Genomic DNA, 17172 nt, shown 5'->3' with positions numbered 1-17172 from the left:
CCAAATGCTTTGTATGTTCTGTATTTTTGTTGTGTGTAATACAGATAGTCTACGGGTTATGAATTCCACATCTGACAATCCAAATGGGATATAGAATATAGGAGAGTTTAGGCCCAAGGCCTAGCACTGGGACCTGTGAGGTCATTCTGCGATGGAAAAGAAATTGAAACTAGGTAGGAAAGGTGTAACAGGAGGAAAACCTCACAGTTGGACTACGAAATAATTGTGAGGAGTGGGTGGATAGCAAGATGGAAGTAAGATCATATGAATGGAACGATCCAAAACTTGAATAACCCCGCGCGCCGCAATGTAACGAGCTCGATTCTTTCATAAATGAGCCCGGGTACTCCGTCATTTTTGGCAGGATAAGAGTACTAGCAAAAAAGCGTATAACTGCCGATATGTCTCCGCGCAGCGTAACCCCGTAACCACTCCGTTATCGAGACAGCAGCCTCGATATCGGCGGGAATTCCTTATCTGGTCATATTCCCTTTAACGCAAGAGGTCTCTGATACAGGAGACCTGCGAAGTTCCTCCCTCTCTGTCGTTTCTCAGGTTACATCTCCTTAGTCTTGTCTCCTCATTGTGTGGTGTTTGTTCATCGCCTGTCATTTCATTGAGAAGTCCTCTCTTTTCATTTTTTCACATAAGCTGTGCTCAATGAGAGCTTCTTCATCAAATCCATAACGGCACGTCTCGTAACTTCGTTCCGTGTGAACGTAAACTTAACGGTTGTTGTAGTAATCTACCACATTCTTGGCAATTCTACTAATCTACGATGACTTTTTGTGTGTTATAAGAAAACTCTTCCTCCTTGGCTGCTCATGTTCAAATTTACATTCTCTGCCAATTCGTTATTTTTTTTTCTTTTTTGGTGGGGTAAGAACAATAAACCGTAATGTCTAACTCCCTCCTTTATCCGGGCCTGGAGCCGGTTTAGAATCCCCTTTGTTAGACAGTTAATTAGTCTTTAATTCTTCATCTTCTATTTTGTTCATAATTTTAATGGTGGAAGTAATGCAACATCCTAAGACTAACCTCTAAAATAGAGAGAGAGAGAGAGAGAGAGAGAGAGAGAGAGAGAGAGAGAGAGAGAGAGAGAGAGAGTCATACCAGAAGAACAGCAGGTATAGCCCAAGAGATAACCAGGAATCCCTTCACGAGAGGTAGGAGCTCTTAGGAGTCCTGTTCAGAGTGCTCCCTGTTCCTTTTCTTTGGTCAAAGGATGTTTTATGGGAGTCCTGGCGTTAATACTATAGTAGATTCTCATCAACCGTGCATCTGATGTCTAGGCTAGTCCCTTACGACGCTCCTGATTGGCTGTTGATAAGCCAATCACAGGGCTGGAAACTCTACTCTCTCTCGAGAATTCACATAGGTAGGATGTATGTTCCATCTCTCCTGGGGGATACATTTGTAAGAAGTATCCCTCAGGAGAGGTGGTAATATACATCCTGCCTATGTGAACTCTTGGGAGACTGAGAGTTTCTAGCCCTATGATTTTCTTATCAACAGCCAATCAGGAGCGCCGTAAGGAATTGGCCTCGACATCGGATGCATGGTTGATGTGAATCTACTATAGTAACACTTACCCTGTCAACACTTTATACTTCCTTGATATAAACTTCATTAAGTAGTGAACATAACCTTATTTTCCTTCGATTAAATTCTTCCCAGACACAAAATATTTGATCTCGCCTGAACTGGAAAACTTCGAGCGATTCATAACGGAGCTGGCGAAGCGATACCAAAGAAGAGAGAGGCCAGAGATAGAAGCCCAAGAGCGGGGAAACGGCAGTTGGGACATGGACAGGCCCTCTCAAGAGGCAATAAGAGGCAATGAGATGAAAGCAAAGTTGGAGGAGAGAGATGAAAGCAAAAGAAACGGACAAAGAGAGTTTTTAAGTTGCCGAAAACAATTCGGCAAATGCCCCCCACGTATGTTCGATAATGTAGGCTGCGCTGTCCTGCTGGGCTTAAAGTAACGTTACAAAGACTTCCACCTCCGTTCGGTGTTCTGGCCTTCGGCAGCTTTTGGGAGGTTCACAGCATCGATGGAAAATTCTTCGGTCTTACCGGTTCTGTCAGGGAGCTCATAGGAACGTATTCAGAGCGGCAGAAAATTCAACCGGATGCAAGAAAACATGTGACAGAGATAACTCATTTAATTCTTTTTGCTCTCCCCCACATACGCCAAATTTCGACAGTAATTTACTCACCGCTAGGTTCAGGCCTCATCGATCATACCTGGGTCATAAGACCTGTTGCAAGTGCTATCGTTTTCTTTTTGTTTGTATGGTGTGTTTACGTTGCATGGAACCAGTGGTTATTCAGCAACGGGACCAACGGCTTTACGTGACTTCCGAACCACGTCGAGAGTGAACTTCTATCACCAGAAATACACATCTCTCACCCATCAGTGGAATGTCCGAGAATCGAACTCGCGGCCTCCGAGGTGGCCCGCCAACACCATGCCGACCGCGCCACTGAGGCGCTCCACAGTGATGATGGTTGGAATGACTGTTACAGTACCATGTCCGAAAATGTTTGTCAAATGACAAAGATGTAGACAACACAGAGAGAAAAAAATTCGGTCACAGACGACAAACAGCAACTAACTAGTGAGCATCTCCTGTTAATGACACAGATTAGGGAACACTGAAAAGACAAACAAATATTCTGATATGATCCCACAATCTGTATGGCTTCCATATTTACAGATTAACAGTGGACCGTTGCTCGACGAACTGTGTTCGATGTGACGTCAGAAGCGAGGAAAGTCAGAACTTTCTGACGTCACATCGAGCAAAGTTCGTCGAGCAAAGCTTGTCCGTGTGGGCGGGGCCTAAAAGTCTTATTGTATATACTTGTCTGCCCACCTGTACATATAGGCAACATTGTCTGCTGAGGTTTATAAAAGTTGCGCGGGAGGAGTTGGGTTGATGGAACAGGTCGTGGTACCATAGTAGTTTCGCATCAACCGTGCATTTGATGTCTAGGCCTGTCCCTTACGACACTCCTGATTGGCTGTTGATAAGCCAATCACGGTGCTGGAAACTCTCAGTCTCTCTCGAGAGAGAATTCACATAGGCAGGATGAATGTTCCACCTCTCCTGAGGGATACATTTGAAAGACGTATCCCTCAGGAGAGGTGGAACATAGATCCTACTCATGTGAACTCTCTTGAGAGACTGAGAATTTCCAGCCCTGTGATTGGCTTATCAACAGCCAATCAGGAACGCCGTAAGGGACTGCCCTAGACGTCAGATGCACGGTTAATGTGAATCTCCTATAGCTATCTCACCCCACCTTCCTAAAACAAAAAAAAGTCTTGTTGATAAACTGGGAGTCTGTATTCTCCTGGGTCCACTCCATCCGATGAGAATATATATAATATAATTATATAATATATATTATATATATATATTATATATATATATATATATATATAGATAATAAGGGGTATATATATATATATATATATATATATATATATATATAAAATATATATATATATATATTATATAAGGTATACTCACACATGCTCTTTGCTAACTTTTCCTAGCACTTAATCTGAAGCACTTACTTGCCTGCTGTATTTTTCCCCCCCTTAATTTCAGGGCCAATAAAGGTGTAGGCACTTCGCTAACTTTCCCTACCTGTTATTTGAAACTAGACCCGATGGAATCTCAGCCCAGTTAACCCTTTTATTTCGGAGCTTATCTGCAAGTGTGCTCTGGCTAACTTTCTGCAAAGGCATCACACGTCTTCCACGTCCCCGGATTTCAGCGAGTTAGCCTCGTCGACCTTAAAAACTTTGTATTGTTTTCTGCCTTTCCCAATACTGCTACATGCTTTTCGCTCTGCTTAGGAAGCGGAGATAAAGAGAAAGAGATGGAGAAAGAGAGAGAGAGCGAGGGAGAAAGAGAAGAGCGTGGGAGATGGAGAGTGAAATCATTTGGAATTCTTTCGGAATATTCAGTGACTTTCCCCGATATGAGTTTCATATTGTACAATTATTTCCACTTGAGTCGTCTATAACTTCAAGTAGCTGGTTTGATTGTTTTGGATTTAGCTGGCCTTATGCCAGCGCGGGCTCTTGGCCAAAGGCGTTCTATAATTATTGATGATGTTAAGGTTTTAACGTGATCAAGGGGCCCGGTGTGAATCGCTTTAGTCGAGTCAACCAAATTACGCGTAATTATTTGAAATACTCCAAGTGTGGGTGGATTAAGAGACCCCTTTATTGAGCTTGTTACTTTCAAGTGTTTATTTTCTTATGAGTTCATTATGAATTCCGTTGTTATTTGTTATGAATGACATGCTCTTCTTGCCTCTTTCGCACAAGGGAGGACATCCTTTATTTCAATAACCACAGACTATTGGTTTTTCGGTCTGCTAAGTAATTACAATGCAACTAATTAAAAGTACCTTTGGTTAACATTAATGCTTATTAGTGTTACCTGTCTATTGACTAAAATGTTAAGCGTAAACTGTAACTTATAAATATCAACCTTAACGCAACTTTAACTTTGTTTGCAATAATCCTTCGAAATCTCCTCTGCGTATTTATTGCACTCCATCCAGCCTTCGGCAGTCATCCATATTTGCCGACGTCGTCACGAGGCAATCCCGCAAAACCAGACGGTGGCAATCATTCAAAAACTGATGCTAGGAATGCAATCTTGCAGGCGGCATTATTGCACTTCGGCGGAGGGGGCGGGGGAGTCATCTCATTTGGCCTTCCGTTTGTCAATGTTTATTGGCGGTTCAATTGCCCAGAGCGCCCAGGAGGGCGATATATATACCCCTTTCCTCTGCTCCCCATCGATCACTGAAAAGGTCAGGGAAGGATAGCCTCTGCTGGAAGGTGGTCAGCGCCTTCCATGAATACTCAACGCTATCTACCGGCCGTGCGCGTAATGGTCATGGATATTTGGAACCCTCTGGAAGCTGAGATAATTTGTCACTCCAGGCGACCTCTGGATTACTACTCCCTGGAAATCAGTAATCCTCAAAAATCCTCAAATTGAATAGTTATGTTTCTTCTTCTCTACTTCTGTGCTTTGCATTTAATTCTCCTCCTATTTCAAGTTTTCCAGGAGCTTATAAACTCTCTTCATATCAAGATCAATAAACTGCTTTCGTGGGATTCAAGGCAGCTCAGTCTACTTTTGGTGTAATGGCCTCTAATGGCTGCAATTACCAGAGACTTTGGGAGGACTATGATTCCATTGCTGATCTTTAATTGAGTCATCAAGGGATGATCTCTACTCTGTCATCCAGCACATAAACCAATTAATCTACGAGGGTTAAGTTTCCTAATTCTACTACTAAGACTTAGAAGAAATATAATACAATTACAAGAACATTGATCTTGGTCATTATTATTGCAAATACCTCTTACGGATGAAGCTTATGAATCCAGAATCGTTTAATGGACCTACCGGAATGCCGAGTTCCGTTAAAAGGCAAATCATTCACTTAAACAATCTTGGAAGTGACTCTGATCTACTCTTTACTTAAGCCTGTTCTGTAGGTTATGAGTTAAGAATTATATCCAGTGAAGTTAAGTACGATATCTAATATGAGCTAAGTACGATATCCAATTTGAGTTACGAATGATATCCAATAGAGCCAAGTACGATATCCAATATGAGTTAAGAGTGGTATCCAATAGAGTTCAGTACGATATCAAATAAGAGTTAAGTACGATATCCAATAGCGTTCAGTACGATATCCAATATGCGTTAAGAATAGTATCCAATATGAGTTAAGTACGATATCCAATAGAGCCAAGTACGATATCCAATGAGTTAATAATGATATCCAATATGAGTTAAGTACGATATCCAATAGAGCCGAGTACGATATCCAATGAGTTAATAATAATATCCAGTGTGAGTTAAGAATAATATCCAATAAGAGTTAAGTACGATATCCGATAGAGTTGAGTACGATATCCAATATGAGTTAAGAATGATATCCAGTAGAGTTAAGTACGATATCCAATAGGGGTCAGTATGATATCCAATATGAAATAAGGACGATATCCAAAAGAGCTAAGTATGGTATCCAACAGACTAAAGTAAGACATCCAGTAGAGTAAAGCACGATATCAACAGAGTTAAAATATGACATCCAATGGCGTGCAGTATGCTATCCAACAGAGCCAAGTATGTTATCCAGTAGATTTAAATATGATATCCAAGAGAGCAAAGAATGATTATCCAATAGAGCTAAGCATGATGTTGCTGGGAGTATGAGTGAATAATGATTACTCTCACTGAGTACTCTGTCTTTCAACATTCTACTTTCACAACAATTGCATCTCACGACAGAATCTACCAACCCACTCAAGCAGCAAGGAGGGTTCTTTCAGGCGACACTTAGCCCCAATTATAAATTAGTCACGACTACTGTCATAATTAGCGACCTCTCAGGTGTCACATTTTCGCTGAATTCGTTCTCCTGCCGAGATGCTCTCCACAGTCCAGGCAAACCGAACATGGCGCGATCTGACCTCCAGCTTACTCGAGACGCCTGCAAGATTTTCCCCTCATGCCTAAGTTGTAAACGTTATATCCCTAACTTAACGTAAATTAAAACGTGCTATAATCTACAGATAAAAAGATCCTTGTCTCACTATAGAAAATTCAAAAAAGAAATACGCTATATTTTATTAGAAATGTTTTTTCCTGTGCTGTTTAACATGCGCATTATTTATTCTGTACATTTTCATTCTAATGAATAAATCATAAATACCCTATTCTAAAATTCCTGTATCGTTAACTCAACAAGAAACACCTCTTTCGCCTCTTCCACAGACCTTTCCTATCCCCCAACTATAACAACAACAACAATAATAAAGCAGTTTGTAGGCTTACTCCCCGAGTAAGCGAAAACAAGAATAGCTGAATCGCCAAGAGGCCCGACGAACGGATATCCTCAGGACGTAATCTGTACAACCGTGGCGCTTTACGTGTTAATGTAACATAATCCGCAGTGCTTCTATCTGTATAAATTTAAGAGTGTCTTTCCGAGTATAACCTGGATGTTTGTGGCACCCTTGCTTAGACAATGAACGCAAACAAGGTGCCAAGGAGCCAGTGTTTAAAGCTCCCTTGCGTTAGTCTTCTGATTTTACGTAGTTATAACTAATTAAGTTAGACATTGATTTTTCCCTACAGCCTCAATTAAGCTAACTATTAAGACATAACTTCCTTCGTTTTTATACGAATATTGTAAGCCGATATTTGTATAAATATCCAATAGCGTTAAGTATTCTATTAGATATAATAAAGTATGAGATCAAATAGTATAAAGTATAATATCCAATAGCACAGAGTTAAGTATGGTATCCATAGAGTTAAGTTTGATGTCTAGTAAAGTATTGTGCCTCCTTTTAACCTTTAGTGTCTTCTCCGTACAGTTTTATCAATATTTAAAGTTCCTCTCATTGCTATTCTTATACCTCCCAGTTTTAACATATATCCTCTCTCTCTCTCTCTCTCTCTCTCTCTCCTCTCTCTCTCTCTCTCTCTCTCTCTCTCTCTCTCCATGTCTATCTTCCGTTTTCTTAAAAACATAAATTGATATATTTCAGGTCTATTCAATAATATTAACTGATATTTCAATAATATTAACTGGTATATTTCAGGTCTATTCGATAATATTAACTGATATATTTCAAAAATATTAACTGATATATTTTGGGTCTATTCAATAATATTAAATGATATATTTCAATAATATTAAATGATATATTTCAGGTCTATTCAATAATATTAACCAGTTGGTACTACAGCTTGCAACAAATATAAAGCTGAATATTCGCTTTGACCACATAAGAAAAGTTTAAAATCGAATAGTTATGATCCTTTCTCTTCTATTTTTTCACTGATATATTTCAATAACATTAACTGATATTTTTCAGGTCTCTTCAATAATAATATTAACCAGTTTGTACTACAGCTTCCATCAAATATAAAGTTGAATATTCGCTTCGACCACAAAAGAAAAGTTTAAAAACGAATATAGTTATGATCCTGTCTCTTCTATTTTTCTTATTCCGGTTATGAATCAATCACGAAAAAATGTTAGAAAATGTTAGGAAATTCAGTTTTTTAAATTTCATTTTCCCTTTACTTTTATTTTACTCTTGTTTTGGGGGGCTATTCTCTTCGTATTCTGAAAACCCTTAACACTGCAGTTATTCCTGACTCGTATGCGCTTGGTATGCAATCATAGACTTCCCAGAGAGAGAGAGAGAGAGAGAGAGAGAGAGAGAGAGAGAGAGAGAGAGAGAGAGAGAGAGAGAGAGAGAGAGAGAGAGAGAGAGACTCACCCAGAAGCTGGTAGAAAGAATAAAACAAGTAAAGATTACGCTGAAGCTTCTCCGGAGCAATCGAGTTTTCTATACAACGTATAATGCTGTATGAAACTCTCAGCCGCGACCGTTGTGGCCTGCGTTTCATGGCTAAATTTAACCTTAAATCAAATAAAAACTACTGATTCTAGAGGGCTGCAATTTGGTATGGTTGATGAGTGGAGGGTGGATGATCAACATAGCAAATTGCAGCCCTCTAGCCTCTGTAATGTTTAAGATCTGAGGGCGGACAGAAAAGTGCGGACGGACAGACAAATAGCCATCTCAATAGTTGTCTTTTACAGAAAACTTAAACTATATATAAGATCGATATACTTTAGTAGACAGACTGAAAATTAAAAGATATATTCGTCCCAACGAGAGAGAGAGAGACTTTAACCCTGAAACAAGCTGTTGGATCGACTAATAGGATAATAAAAAAAAATCGATGTTTATAATAGGCAGACAGATAAACTTAAATTAAAGCGATAAAAAACTCCTGACAGAGAGAGAGAGAGAGAGAGAGAGAGAGAGAGAGAGAGAGAAAAGGGGGCGAGGGAGACAAGCTCATGGTCGTGAATCTGCCTTCAAACACTGCGTGGTGGAAAGCAGCTTTCCCCACTCGGAGATGTTGATTTAGATATTGAGGAAGGAAGGTGGTCGAGCCAAGGATGCTATTAGGCAGATGAAACGGAGTTTGATACCAGGGTGATGGAGAGGGTAGGATACTAGGGCGATGGAGAGGGGAGGATACCAGGGCAATTGAGAGGGTAGGATACCAGAGCGATGGCGAGGGTAGGATATCAGGACGATGGTGAGGGTAGAATATCAGGACGATGGTGAGGATAGGATACTAGTGATGGATGAGGTAGGATACCAGGGTGTGGATGGGAGGGTAGGATACGAGGGCGATGGGGAGGGCAGGATCCAGGGCGATGGAGGAGGGCAGGGTACCAGGGCAACTGAGAGGCCAGGTACGAGGGCGATGGAAGGAGGGTAGATATCTAGGGCGAGGGAGGGTAGGATACTAGGGCGGTGGAGAGTGTAGGATACCAGGGCAACTGAGAGGGTAGGATACCAGGGTGATGGAGAGGGTAGGATACCAGGGCGATGGAGAGGGTAGGATACCAGGGCGATGGAGAGGGCAGGATACCAGGGCGATGGAGAGGGTAGGATACCAGGGCAACTGAGAGGGCAGGATACCAGGGCGATGGAGAGGGCAGGATACCAGGGCAACTGAGAGGGCAGGATACCAGGACAATTGAGAGGGTAGGATACCAGGGCGATGGAGAGGGTAGGATACCAGGACGATGGAGAGGGTAGGATACCAGGGCGATGGAGAGGGTAGGATACCAGGGCAATGGAGAGGGTAGGATACCAGGGTGATGGAGAGGGTAGGATATCAGGACGATGGTGAGGGTAGGATACCAGAGTGATGGAGAGGATAGGATACCAGGGCAATGGAGAGGGTAGGATACCAGGGCAATTGAGAAGGTAGGATACCGGAGCGATGGCAAAGGTAGGATACCAGGACGATGGAGAGGGTAGGATTCACGGGTGATTGGAAAGGTATCAGGAGCATGCAACGGGAAGGATACCAGGACAATTCGGTGGGTAAGCCAGAATGGGTTATTACTAAAGTGAAGGATAAGGTAGGATACCAGAAGAGAGATGGAGGTTGTGGGAGATCAGGGAAATGGAATGGCATAGGATACTAGGATGACGGAGCAGGTAGGATACCAGAGTGCTGTCGGTGTGTAAGATTCCAGGTGTACAGGATCCGAGGGCGATGGAACAGACATGAAACAAAGATGATCGAATGAACGGAATTCCATGTGAATGAAGTGTATAGGATGCCAGCGTGATGGAGTAGGTAGGATAATTTTAGGGCAGCAGGGCCGGCTAGATTTGAGGAGTTTGGGAGAACGACCCGAAAACAACATTAACTCGATACGGCCCCATCCCGAACGAGTTTACTCTGTCATCTGCGCCGGGAAACTTAGTCTCATTGCCCTGGCAGTGATCTTATCATTGATGTTACGAGTTTCCTGATTGCGTTTCGCCTTTCCCTTCAATCGGCCTTTGAGGTGACTTGTGTCTGTGATGTCTATTTAATGCTCTAATCTTCTGAATGAAGACCAAAATGAAGTTGGGGTGACTCCGAGGCAAAATACGTTGTGCAATTTTTTCGAAGACGGGTCTCGGATATGGCGTTTTGAGCACCTCTGCACTATCTATGTTTTTGTATACGCGCAGGTACAAACGCGCAAGTGAGCGCGCGCACACACACACACACACACACTATATGTATATATACATGTGTGTGTCTGTGCGTGAGTGAGTACGTGCGAGTTTTGTTAAAAAGATGAATTGCTGGATCAAGGATTCAGCGCTGGGTATAAATAAACAGTTTTAAAAGTTTTTTCTCCGAAAAGAAACTCGAGAATGTAGTGGCATAAGGAGGAGGCTTTTGTAATACACTGAGGGAGATTTTGAAAGGGGTCAAGGCGGCAAGATTCATGAAAAAGCGCCAAAACTCCATAGACCAGCAACCATTTGCCAATTATCTGCTTCGCTCAGTCAAGTAACAGCAGCTTCTCTGGAGTGCTTGTGCCTGCCAAATTGTTTCCACGCACAAGAAAAAATTCTTCAGTCTTCTCAGGAAGTACCCAAGTAAGCCTGTAAGAATGATTTCGAACTTCTGTATACAGATTCTGAAGATTTAGAAGTTCATTTTTATTTACTTTTGTTGGACCATGTTCAGGAGCTTGTAATTGTAATAACTACATATGCTGTGGTCAATAAACTTCTGTCTATCTCCTATATGTGACTGGGGAAATCTATATTTAATGATTAGTTTGCTTTTTGACATCTGAATGATGAGAGATTATAATGAATGTCTTCATTATAACCAGTACTCACGACGGAGAGTCTTGGTATAATGATCAGTGTCTATAACATGTATTTATGGAAATTTGTTTTAACAATGATAAGGTTCGTATAATGATCGTGTACTTAACGGAGAACTTCTGTACAAAACAAAGTGCATTTATGACAAACACCAGTATAATAACAGGTGTAAATATATAACATTGTAATCAAACGAGATGCTAGAATGGAGAATCTATGTACAAACAGACTCTACTACTACGATGACAGAGATAAGGGGACGATATTTTTCCTCCAATTTTTTACCATTGACAAAAGGGAAATCTTGACCCCAATACTTTCCTCTCCTTTCCAGTTACCCAGAAGTGGCAAACCTTGTTTCTCGGGACGAATAAGATTGGAAAAAGTATTAAAAAGCAAATTCTCTCTCTCTCTCTCTCTCTCTCTCTCTCTCTCTCTCTCTCTCTCTCTCTCTCTCTCTCTTTCACGAAAACACAAAATTCACATAAATCCAGGCTTTGGAAAAAGTTGGCTAAAGTTTGAAATGTTAACAAGAAAAGAAAAGGGGGAACTTAAAACTTAAAATGTCTTTTCCAGTATCCTTTGTCTAATGTTTCAAAGAACATTATTATACAACTCTTGAACGAGCCTCAAAGAAAATCACAGACTCACTCGAAAACGATTTAAAGTTTATTACAGTCATACCCCGAGTTTCTTAAAAGTACATCACAAACTGTCTTCAAAAGGATGCGATGTACTTTACAGCTCTTTAAAAAGAGAGTCTGCAATATATATCTGCTCTCTTTAAAAAGAAGTTCTAATATAATTTAAAGCTACTTAAAAGAAGCTTTTAAAGAGCCTCAAGTTTATTACAGCTTCGCTTTAAATAGCTTAAAAGCACATTACAGCTTGTTCTTCACAGCATCTCATTAGTCACTCTGGAGAGTATAATGACGTCCATTTTTTAAAGATTTTCAAAGTCCTGAACATTGTAACTGAACATTGTAACACCTTAGTACCTCAACGGATTTACATTAATGTGACGATATTATCATCTCAGTCGATGGTCCAAAGGGCAATTGTTATGGGAAAGAAAATGTCGAAATTCTTTGGTTTCTAAGATCTCCGGATACTGCTTAGCACAGCGCATCAGACTAATACTTCACCTTCGAATAAAATACCTGATCCCTGTTGCATAAGTACTATCTATCATCTCTGTGCATTCAAGAAATATTAGGAGAGAAAATTTCCATCTTTCTGGATGGACGATGATACTGCGAATCACGATGAGCAGCGTAGTACGGGCTCGGCTGACAGTTAGTCATAGTTTTATTCATGTGCAGACGCACATCTTGCCGAATTCAATTCAGTACTTACTAATCCGTTGTAGATTTTAGCTTAATATAGCCTTGACAGTTGAATGAATAACTCTAACATATAGTTTATTTTCAAGACCAGCAAACACATTACAAACAAGTAAAAAAAATGCGCCGAGGTTTCTTCTACGCAACCGAGGTTTTCTGTACAACGTACAATGCTGTATAAAACCATCAGATACGGCCTGTAGGCTGTAGCGCGTCAGTTGCTTCCCAGATGCAGTAGAGTGAGGGTGCGTCCCAGGTCTCCGGAAAGCGCTGCCAGATGCACGATCCATGTTACCTTTAACCTTAAATAAAATACGTACTACCGAGGCTAGAGGGCTGCAATTTGGTATGTTTGATGATTGGAGGCTGGATGATCAACATACCAATTTTCAGCCTTCTAGCCTCCGTAGTTTTTTTTAGATGTGAGGGCGGACGGAAAAATTTTTCAAAGTATCTTTGCCGCTGGTCTCCTTGGTAACGAAGGACTTTTTCAATCATGAAGCGGTGCCCTTAATTCCTTTATATAAATAATGCAAGACTCACGTTCCTGAGCGGAGTCAAAACGATAACGAATCACTCCCGAAATACACCACACACACACACACACATCAAGAGAAGTTCCCGTATCAATCTCGAAAGTGCAGCTGCGCCCGAAGAAATCTACGGGTTGGCGCGGATAGTTTCACCAATAACAAATCTACGCGTCCCCGTTCCCCCCCCCCCCCCCCTCCCAAAACATAGATTCATCTGTGAAACTTCGTCCGAATGAACTTCAGTTATGATGAATGAACTTCGAGGGCAACTTCAAGCTGTTGCCGCAGTTATCTTCGGCCCCTCTTCCGTTATAAACTCTGGCCATCAGTTCTCCAAGCAAATGCCAATGTCTTGGGGTTATTTTGGACTGCGTGGGGTGCGGGGGCGGGGGTGGGAGATGGCAGACGCTGTGCTTCCTGGTATCCAGAAGGGTTGAAATGGTGTTTTATTCTTTGAATTATAAACTTATAAGCTTTTCAGGTAACGGTAACATATCATAAAATAATGATTTAGAATCCTGTTAATTTCATAATGTCAAAAATGAATTGACTAAACATAAGATAAGTCAACTCTCAACCTTTTCTTCTTTAGACTCAAACTATCACGATGACTTCGTATATGAACAAAGTCTCAGATATATAGTACATATAAGTCTCATGAGCAGCTTGTTAATTCCCTCCTATAAACACTACGCCACTTATCTCTATACATACGTGTGCATATAAGATACCCAGCTCTAACAGTCTCATTAATTTCTCATTTCCAGATGTATGTGGAAATTGACCGCCTTGGAATAGGCACGAATAAATTCGTTGGCATAAATACACGTGAGAGTTGCTTGAATGAGGGTGGTCATCGCTCGCCCAATCTCTGGTGGCTTTGGGCACCTCACTATAACCCTCTCTTCCATTCACACCAGAGACTCACAAGATCTGCTGCAAGTTTCAGTAATGAATTGTACTTTTATTTCATCTTGGAACTGGAACATAAAATCTAAAGTGCCAAGCGCTGTGGCCCATGAGGTCGTTCAGCAATGAAATGGAAAGTGAGAGTAAAGAAGGCTTTAAAGGCGGGACACGAGGGAAATCTGGCAGTTGCACTATGAAACGATTGTTAGGAGATGATGGAAAGAAAGATGAAAAAAAAAAGAGAGAATATGAACGGGGGTAAAGCAAAAGGAATGAAAGGGGTTGCAGCTAGGGGCCGAAGGGACGCTGCAGAGAACTTTTAAGTCATGCCATATGGTGTATCAATAACACTTACCTCCCCCCCCCCCCCACCCCCCCCACCGACCAACCCCCGAGCTGAAATTATCTTATGCAATCTTAAGTGAAGCTTCCATTTATCTACATGACGGCTTAGAGCCACTTACAAATAAAATGGGATTTTTCTCCTCTTGAAATTGACTACCTCTCAAATGTGTATATGCCAGACCATACGCCAAAGGTGGAGCTCCATACGCGACCTTGAACACCTGAGAGAACCTCTTACAAATAAAATGAGAATTTTTCCCCCTTGAAATTGACGAGCTCTCAAATGTGTATATGCCAGACCATACGCCAAAGGTGAAGTTCCATACGCGACCTTGAACACCTGAGAACCTCTTACAAATAAAATGAGATTTTTTTTCCCTCGAAATTGACGAGCTCTCAAATGTATACATGCCTGACCATACGCCAAAGGTGGAATTCCATACGAAAATTTCATACGAAATCTTGAAAAGACTGACTATTTACCAACGGGCATCCCAATATCGACGATTATATGCAAAATAGCAGCCATGGAATTCTGCTGAATCACAACGAGTGTTTCACCTGCGTTTTGAATATATTCAGAATCTATATTCAGTTTAGACACAATCTAATTTCACTGACATACTGCGGGACGCTTACAGCTGCTCATGACTTCATGAGTTAGGGATTTCAATTTCCAAGTAAATTATGCATGAGTGTGGCATGTATAAACGGTTAAAAGAATTGACTCTTCACGTGCCCATGTTCCTGTTCAGTCGGTCGGCCATTTTTTTTTTAAATTATCTATATTTTTATTATTCATGTGCCCATGTTCCTTTTCAATCTCTTGGCCATTTTTTTTTTACAAATAAACTTATATTTTTGTGTTTCATGTGCCTATGTTCCTTTTCAGTTGTTTGGCCATTTTTTTTTTTACAAATTTATTCGTGTTTTTATGTACTCATTTATTAATTTCTGTTAATTCATATTTTTTTTATCTTTAGAGTCGCTGTTCTCCTATTTCTGTAACTACTTTCTAATGAGCACTATATTCTTTGAAAGCTTGAATTTCAAGTCAGTGCCCCTTGTAGGTTTGTTTCATAAAAACTAGAGTTTTTTTTCTGAATAATAATAATAATAATAATAATAATAATAATAATAATAATAATAATAATAATAATAATAATAATATGTGGAATTTACTAACAGGTATCATCAGTGAAAGGCTATAAAACTACCTAGAGGATACAAACACCATCCCCCACCAACAGAAAGGCTGCAGAAGGAAGTGTAGGGGCACAAAAGACCAGCTCCTGTTATAGACAAAATGGTAATGAGGAACAGTAAGAGAAGGAAAACCAACCTAAGCATGGCATGGATTGACTATAAGAAAGCCTTCGACATGATACCACACACATGGTTAATAGAATGCCTGAAAATATATGGGGCAGAGGAAAACACCATCAGCTTCCTCAAAAATACAATGCGCAACTGGAATACAATACTTACAAGCTATGGAATGAGACTAGCAGAGGTGAATATCAGGAGGGATCTTCCAGGGCGACTCACTGTCCCCACTACTCTTCGTAGTGGCCATAATTCCCATGCCAAAAGTACTGCAGAAGATGGATGCTGGGTACCAACTCAAGAAAAGAGGCAACAGAAATAACCATCTGATGTTCATGGACGACATCAAGCTGTATGGTAAGAGCATCAAGGAAATAGATACCCTAATCCAGACTGTAAGGATTGTATCAGGGGCATCAGAATGTCAACATACAAAAGGCAAAGTAACAAGGACAGAAGGAATAAAGCTACCAGATGGGAGCAACATCAAACACATAGATGAGACGGGATACAAATACCTGGGAATAATGGAAGGAGGGGATATAAAACACCAAGAGCTGAAGGACACGATCACGAAAGAATATATGCAGAGATTCAAGGCGATACTCAAGTCAAAACTCAACGCCGAAAATACGATCAGATACAGCGCAGGAATAGTGGAATGGACGAAGGCAGAACTCCTCAACATAGACCAGAAAACGAGGAAACATATGACAATACACAACACTACACCCAAGAGCAAATACGGACAGACTATACATAACACGAAAGGAAGGAGGGAGAGGACTACTAAGTATAGAGGACTGCGTCAACATCGAGAACAGAGCACTGGGGCAATATCTGAAAACCAGTGAAGACGAGTGGCATAAGAGTGCATGGGAAGAAGGACTGATAAAAGTAGACGAAAACCCACAAATATACAGACAGGAGAATGACAAACAGAACAGAGGAATGGCACAACAAACCAATACAAGGACAATACATGAGACAGACTAAAGAACTGGCCAGCGATGACACATGGCAATGGTTACAAAGGGGAGAGCTAAAGAAGGAAACTGAAGGAATGATAACAGTGGCACAAGATCAGGCACTAAGAACCAGATATGTTCAAAGAACGATAGATGGAAATAACATCTCTCCTATATGTAGGAAGTGCAATACGAAAAATGAAACCATAAACCACATAGCGAGCGAATGTCCGGTACTTGCACAGAACCAGTACAAAAAGAGGCATGATCCAGTGGCAAAAGCCCTCCACTGGAGCCTGTGCAAGAAACACCGGCTACCTTGCAGTAATAAGTGGTACGAGCACCAACCTGAAGGAGTGATAGAAAACGATCAGGCAAAGATCCTCTGGGACTATGGTATCAGAACAGATAGGGTGATACGTGCAAATAGACCAGACGTGACGTTGATTGACAAAGTCAAGAAGAAAGTA

General features: G+C 41.0%; 1 protein-coding gene across 1 annotated transcript in view; it reads right to left on the bottom strand.

Moving 5' to 3' along the window:
• Positions 1 to 9372: 9372 nt before the first annotated feature.
• Positions 9373 to 17172, bottom strand: part of LOC135226260 (uncharacterized) — an 11154-nt gene continuing 3354 nt past the window's right edge. The window contains exon 3 of the mRNA XM_064265698.1: positions 9373 to 10003. Within this exon, the coding sequence (XP_064121768.1) occupies positions 9373 to 10003 (631 nt within the window). The remainder of the gene's footprint in view (positions 10004 to 17172) is intronic.

Source organism: Macrobrachium nipponense, chromosome 14, assembly GCF_015104395.2.
Source record: "Macrobrachium nipponense isolate FS-2020 chromosome 14, ASM1510439v2, whole genome shotgun sequence".
Classification (NCBI taxonomy): Eukaryota; Metazoa; Arthropoda; class Malacostraca; order Decapoda; family Palaemonidae; genus Macrobrachium; species Macrobrachium nipponense.
Note: the sequence above shows the minus strand (reverse complement) of the source record. Positions and strands in the feature narration are given on the sequence as shown.